This window comes from Maniola jurtina, chromosome 4 (assembly GCF_905333055.1).
Source record: "Maniola jurtina chromosome 4, ilManJurt1.1, whole genome shotgun sequence".
Classification (NCBI taxonomy): domain Eukaryota; kingdom Metazoa; phylum Arthropoda; class Insecta; order Lepidoptera; family Nymphalidae; genus Maniola; species Maniola jurtina.
Window position 1 is genome coordinate 14,118,234 of NC_060032.1, and position 7,158 is coordinate 14,125,391.

Genomic DNA, 7,158 nt, shown 5'->3' on the forward strand with positions numbered 1-7,158 from the left:
TACATCGACGGGATGTAAGATAACTCTGCACCACATCAAAATCGGTTAAACTGTAGGGCCGTGAAAAGTTAGCAAACAGACAAACACACTTTTGCTTTTACATTATTAGTATGGAAGTATGGATTAATAAAAAAATGATGTGAGGACATCTAACCTTGGTGATGAAGACGTGTTGAATAGACGCTAACAACGTAGGCTGAGAAACCGAATCGATACCGCCTATGCCTAAACGGCCACCTGCACCATAACCTAAAACGAAATACACACATAACATTAAATTCAAAGTCTTTAAAGGTCCAAATTCCCCATCTGAAACTTTTTTCTTTTTATGTTACAAAAATGAGAGCTGATTTTCAATGAAGTTCCGAATTGTGGTTTTACACTGCATTGCAAAAAATATTTAAAGCATCAAAAATACCTTACACCTAAAAGTAAAAATGTTCACTTGATTTAAAAAAAAAATCTTCCTTTCTCTCTATCTAAAAATAACATCATAAATTGCTTTGTTTAATATATTTCCACTCACCAGTGGCATAAACCTTTCCATCAGGCGTGACAGCGAATAAAGTTTGTTCCCCACCGACAAGTTGCACGGGATTGAGTGCTGCCAGCGCGTGGCAAGGTGTAGGCGTCCGTACTTTGGCCCCTTCAACGCCTCCGAGTTGGCCGCGGTGGTTGTGTCCCCAGCCGTACACCGCGCAACCGCGGGAACTGCCGTTCCACCAACCCGACCAGTCTTCTGGACGTCTATGAGTTAAAAAAAATCCGATATGAAACTGAGTATTTATGTATTTATTTATTTTTATTTTTCATGTACCAAAATTGTATTTACAAAGTTACATTCACAAAAACGTGTGCACATAAACGTGCAAAAAGCATCTTATTTTACAGTCGCTCGGTTCAGAAATCTGAGATTTTTCGCAAAAAAAAATGATTCCTCAGATATTGAAAGCAGATAAAGGAGGTAATATAAATTCTGATTACTCCGAATATTTTTGCGTTTGAATTTTTTCTAACGATTTGGACAAATAAAAATAAAATGAAAGTAACCACTCTTCATCAAGTAGCCAAATAAAATGAAAGCCAAATTTTAGAATGTAAACAAACCTCTGGTTTTTTTAGTTTATAAAAGCCGGCGACGCACTGGTCACATCAAGTGACCCGCTTTCTCGTTTGCTAGCTTTTCATATTACAAAAAAAAAACTAAAATTAAAAGCGATTCTACAATACACCTTTAAAAAACGGTACTCACTTGTTCACCCAGTGCAACAGTTGTTCATCATGCTGTCTAGTTATCGCCTTGTTATCTTCCCAAGGGTTCTGCGCGTCTGGACTGCTCTCCTCCACATTGTACACTCCCAGATCCGCGAGTCTCTTACGAACGTCTGCTAGGAAGGGCATCGGTAAAGGTACCCGTCGGATGAGCGCATCCGCAGTGCGCATACATAAGCAGTACCGTTTGAACCACGCCCACCGAGCGGCGTCGGCTCCGGAACATACGCGAGAATCAATGCGAAGACCGCAAGCGAGCCATGCTAGTTCCTGGGTAGAAAATATAGCGTTAATAAATGTGGCTCATAAGCCTTTAGCATACCAACGCATTCGCACGCGGCATACAGTATATGGTGTTCGCGGTGTACTTATAGGCCACACAGACGTTTATCGCTCAGAAACCACTTGCTGATGCGTTGGTGTATGAAAGACATAAACATGCTACCATGCAACATTTATTATTCGTGCCGTCTATAATCCTTTTAATATAAGTTATTCTCTATTTTTTACAACTACACCAGGCGTATAAAACAAGATTATAAAAACGTTACAAATATAAATGCGATTTACGTTTAGAACAAGCTATATTTTGATCTCCAAAGACACAACTTGCTTAACTTTAACTTTGAACCTTCATTCGCGTTTATGTAATCAAAATGTATCAAAAGATTAACACCAGAATCCAAGAAAGGGGCTTCCTTAAAGGACGATTCTGATGACACGTTTGAAATACACAACTTTAATGCATTGCATAAAGGCGACACATCAAAATTGTCACTGAAACGTACAGTTTTCAGAATCACCCGGTTTCGGTAACGAGATATACTCACCTTAAGATAATGCGTGTGTAAGAGATGCGTGCCGGTACGTAATGCAGGCTCCTCGTGTTCATACTGCGCGTGCAGTAATTGCGGTAGCGCCTGCAAAGCGGTCGGCGGGGCGACCCCCTCCCCCGCGCTTCCTCCCATACCCGCCGCACATACGACGCCGCGTAAACGACGCACGCACCACACACGCCCACGCCACGCTACAAGTAATGTATCCCATTTTATACTTGGACAAAAAATCTGCATGTTTATTCATACTCGTAACTGAGTAATATTACCCTTCTCTCTTACTATACAAACAATTTCACACCTTGTTGACGCGTGTCGGATGCAACTAATACGGGCTGTGAGTTCGATACAACCTAGATTGTTGTGAAGTCGAAAACGTAAAATCGTCGTTGAAAATGCCGTCGTGTGCAAGGGAACTAAGACTTTAATAAATTAAAAAACTTAACTACTAATATACCTCTTTCGGCTCCAGCTTAGCTAGAACTTGTGGTAGGACTTAGTAGTTGCAATAGTAGACCAATTGTTAGTGTTTGAAAGTGCAACCTCTCAGAGTTCATTCCGGTGTCAGACCGTTGAGAAAAATCATTTGCCTGTATACTTTTTTCAGGTGGAAACAATTTTTTTTAAACCGCCAACTTTGACTAAATTTTTGAAGCTTTAAGGTTTTCGAATACAATTTTCATTTACTTTTGTTTAAATATAAGCTGAATTTTTTCTTTCTGAGATCTTTTCATGTACCTACTGTCTTGTCAATGATAGAGAAACTACTTAAATTTATTCTTTAACTGCTTAAATAACACGTACCTAATATCGTATATACCTGTATACTTACATAATGTAGGCATTTGGGCACAAATAGCCAAAGCCTGCGCCAGTCGCGGCGCTAGCTGATGATCGTTCGATATAGCCGATAGTAAGGGACCGTCTAGTAACCGCCACGCCAACTCCACAGAGGGACAAGATAGAACGTAGCGGTCTGTGCCACTTTCCTACAAAACAAGATAAGATTCGGTTGGAAAAACATAATAAGAACTAGTGCAACTGGGAACAAAAATAGTGCTGCCATCCTTTGCAAGACTATGCTGATGATAAAGATAGGTAGGACTTTGAGCCTCTCAATTAAAGGGCACTGCATACAAACGTGTTTTTTTTCGTGCCAGCTCGGTTCCCGGGCATAACAAGCCCAGAGGAATATTTTTTTATTGTAGTGCTTGAGTGCACATTACCTGTTTCTTACACGTTGAAATATAGTATGTACAGTAACATTTTAGTGCAATACAAAAAATATGGATTGTTCTCACCACATTTGAGTGTGACGGCAAAATAGGATGTGCTGTGAAACGCCAGCCCCATCCATTCACTGACCCATCACTTGTGAACCTCCAACGTAACTCATCACCTTTAAATAACAACACATGTTTATATGAAAAGGACCTTTTAAAGCTGAAAAAAAAAAACAGATAAAAATATTCTGTCTCACTCACCATTTACCACAATTTCTTGGGCCCAATCCATTGGTTCCCTACCAGATCTAGTAGCAAGAACTCTTCCCGCACTGTCTGATATGGTTAAAGGGTCGTTCCTTCTCTCGGTAGAGCAGCCTTGTTCAAACGATACTCGGAGGGATGAAGCACCGGGTATTTTTACAACACCTGTAAGTTTAATAATTTTTTTTTAGAAATGGCTTTTCAATCGTCACCGAATCCACCATTGGTTCGAAATGCCTTTTCCTACCGAGAAAACCCAGCAAGAAAGAAACTATGAAATAGAAAAAGTTTTTTTGCAAAACATACCAAAAAATGTGAAGCCTCTGGTTATATGAATAAGGAAGAAAACAATTCCATTTAACCAACTTCCAAAAAAGGAGGTGGTTTCCTATTCGCTGCGTTTGACTAATAGGTACTTTTTTTGGTAAAAGATTTTGTGCCGCAAATTCTCTGCAACCAGAGCTTTCAATAAGAACCACACGTCGAATAGTTTACACTTTAGAAAGGTTGTCTTTTACCCGTAAAATTTTCACAACATACCGGAAATGTCCGTGTCATCTGCATAGGGATGCGGGCTGTCGACGGTGACGGGGTGCGGTGGCGCGCGCGTGCCTCCCGCCGCCGCTTCTTCGAGCTCACACACGCACACTTCCACTACCATGTCCGCTACTGCGGGCTTGCTTGCGCACAGTGCTGCGTTCAAGGATAATAATAGTTTGAAGACTGACACGTTTGAATTTAAGGCATCTATAGAGCGCACTTGGACTTTGCTCTGACTTAAGAAACTGTTAAAACGAGACAGCGTTTTACGCTTGCATAAATCTGTCTGGTTTTAACTGAAGCTTAAGTCTAAGAAAAGTCAAAGTGCTTCTAGTTGCCTCCAAGCAATTTAGTGTTCCGGTATGATGCCATCTTGAAACCAAAGGGATATGGGTTTAATAAAAGCTGCGATACCCCTTCCAGGCTAGCCCGCTTCCATCTTAGACTGCATCATCATTTAACATCAGGAGAGATTGCAGTTAAGGACTAACTTGTATCTGAATTTTATAATAAAATTCCACAATCAATTTTAGACTTGCCTTTACACAAGTTTAAAAAATCTATTAAAAGTATGCTCCTGAAAAAAGCTTATTATACAATCGAAGATTATGTAAATGACAAAAAAGCTTGGATTTGATGCGCTCCAGCAATACACGGCGCTGCAATTGCTTGTATACAGTATGGCATATTATTGTAAATTGTACATTTGAAAAGAGCAACCGCCGAGTTTCTTGCTGGTTCTTCTCGGTAGGAACAGCATTCCGAACCAGTGGTAGATTATTTTGACGATTCAAAAGCACTTGTAAAAGTTTAATTGAATAAAAATAATTTGAGTTTGAGTTTGAGTTTGAGTCTGAATAAAATAAAAAACATACACAACAATCAGGCTTTCTCTTTTACTCTCGGGAAAAAAATCACTGCGCTGCGCCTCACCACATTTCGTTCGGACCTTAAATCGTCAAAAGAACAAAAATATTGCAAAGTCCAAATTTTTTTCTTATTTGGATATTTCTGTAGTGAATAAACTCACCCATTAGCACATCAGTAATGACTTTGACCGCATTGGTCGCGTCCGGCACGCGTCCCGCGGCGGCTAACTTTAGCAGATCCACTAACGCTCGTGCGTCCGATTCGCCCAGTTGAGATGTAAAGTCATCTAGAACTAGCTGAAATTAAAATACTTTCATTCAAGTGCTATACCCCGAAAGTGCGTAGTGCGTACATGTGAAAGGCGTATACATTTCGGTTTTTTTTTTTTTCAAACTATGCGTGCAGATTCGCTTGCTTCTTCTGCTTGAGGTCTTTTGACTTTAATGCTCAAGTATTAACGGCATCCGAAATTCGTATGTATAGCTGGTAATGTATGGCACAGCTTTCAAAAATAAGCATTTTTTCTATCTTTCTTCTTTTTTTTAAAGATAGACTAATAATATCGATGAATAAAAACCTATTGTGATGATTTAACCTTCTATTTCCACATGTACTAGTTTTAAGAATCTTCGAGGTGATAATGAATCGGTATCTTTTAGGCAAGAGCACTCTTCTAATAGCCTCTCTCGTCAAAAAAAGGAAAGGACTAAAATGAAAAAATGAAGTGCAAAGTAACATTTTATAAACCTGAGATTTTTAATGTCGGTTTTCTTATTAGTGTAGCGCCCATTTATTTTGATTCCAACGCGATCTCTATAAACTCTAAATACACCAGAAAAAGTCGCGGGTAAAAACAGGGACATTTTATAAACCTAAAAATGTAGGTTTTCCTATTACCGTAGTACCCATTTATAAATTTTGATTCCAACAGGATCTTTACAAACCCTAAATACACGTGGAAGTTGCAGGCAGAAACATGGTTAAGGCATAAGAAAAGCAGTGGTTATAGTGCAAATGCTAACCATACAACGTGCTCATAAATAGTTCACACAATTTGCAAGCCACCTTCACCTTGGGAGCCTCGGCCTGCTGCACCGTCATGGTGGCGGCCGCTACCGACACGGCACTCGACGACATCACTGCAGAGTGCCGAGATGATATCGAACCACTTAGAGGACTGCTTGCGCCGCTCTGTGAGAAAATAAAGTAGTTCGTACAGATATCAATAACAAATAGATCGATTTAATCAAAATGATTATAGAAACAATAGACCCACATGAATCTTTACACTTCATGTGCCTTTTCCGATAGTCTGCGTCAGATTTTTTCCGACGCCGGAATAATGTCTGGCCAGCATAAGAGTTTAGTTCAGTTATGTCAAGAGATTGTGGTTTATTATCAAAACGACGAAATTTTATAAGGACGAATCGGCCAGACAAAAGCAAGCGAAGGCTGAGCAAACAGATTCCCCCTTCCCCCTTCCCCCTTTTCCGGTCCTTCACACCGGAAAGAGCAGCCAGAGAAGGCAGGAAGGAGTTTTTAGTCCATAAGTCATCGAGAGCATCTCAGTGAAGTTGGGCACGTCAATAGACCGTTGACATCAATGAGACCTATCACCTAGAAAAAAAAGTTCATGGTAGAGCAAGTTGTTGTTTACCGGTAAAGTAGCCCTATCAGCGGGTGCCTCGCCACCGCCCGTGCGCGCATCAGCTTCCGCGTCGTCGTCCTCCGAGTCCATCCCCACCACCACAGGAGCGGCCGTCGAACACGCCTCATGGGCTCGTAACGCTTCTACCAGAAGACTGCGAGCCTACAAACAATTTACGACCGGAGAAATTTTAAATTACTAGCCCCCTGATTGTGAAAGGAAAACATATTTATCGTAATCAATAGCAAATACTGCCCCATGACTGGTTCAATTTGCTGTCCAAATTTTTTCACAACCTATCAAGGTTGGAAAAGCCATAAATCAAGAGAGGCAAAAGTTTACACCTGAGGCTATGAGCAAATACCTGAGTAATGTGTAAAGCGAGGAGTATCAGCGATAACGCGTGTTGCACAGCTACTGGCGGCTCGAGAGAGAGTGCTGCGGCCGCTAGAGAGGGGCGCGGGCCTTGTGGCTCTTCTACTGAGATCTCATCTGAGTAGAGACC

General features: G+C 40.8%; 1 protein-coding gene across 9 annotated transcripts in view; it reads right to left on the reverse strand.

Moving 5' to 3' along the window:
• Nucleotides 1-7,158, reverse strand: part of LOC123864114 (probable E3 ubiquitin-protein ligase HERC2) — a 52,167-nt gene that overhangs the window by 10,173 nt on the left and 34,836 nt on the right. For 4 of the 9 annotated variants that reach the window (XR_006795707.1, XM_045904328.1, XM_045904330.1 and 1 more), the window contains exons 62-73: nt 7,018-7,157; nt 6,663-6,815; nt 6,071-6,196; nt 5,166-5,301; nt 4,136-4,288; nt 3,593-3,760; nt 3,410-3,507; nt 2,941-3,097; nt 2,103-2,299; nt 1,253-1,542; nt 527-747; nt 155-249 (exon numbers count right to left, since the gene is read on the reverse strand). Coding sequence is in view for 8 of the 9 variants with exons in the window: in XM_045904328.1 (XP_045760284.1) it covers nt 155-249; nt 527-747; nt 1,253-1,542; nt 2,103-2,299; nt 2,941-3,097; nt 3,410-3,507; nt 3,593-3,760; nt 4,136-4,288; nt 5,166-5,301; nt 6,071-6,196; nt 6,663-6,815; nt 7,018-7,157 (1,934 nt within the window). In the remaining variant the exon portion in view is untranslated. The remainder of the gene's footprint in view (nt 1-154; nt 250-526; nt 748-1,252; nt 1,543-2,102; nt 2,300-2,940; nt 3,098-3,409; nt 3,508-3,592; nt 3,761-4,135; nt 4,289-5,165; nt 5,302-6,070; nt 6,197-6,662; nt 6,816-7,017; nt 7,158) is intronic. The other 5 variants (XM_045904334.1, XM_045904331.1, XM_045904333.1 and 2 more) reach the window with 2 other exon arrangements.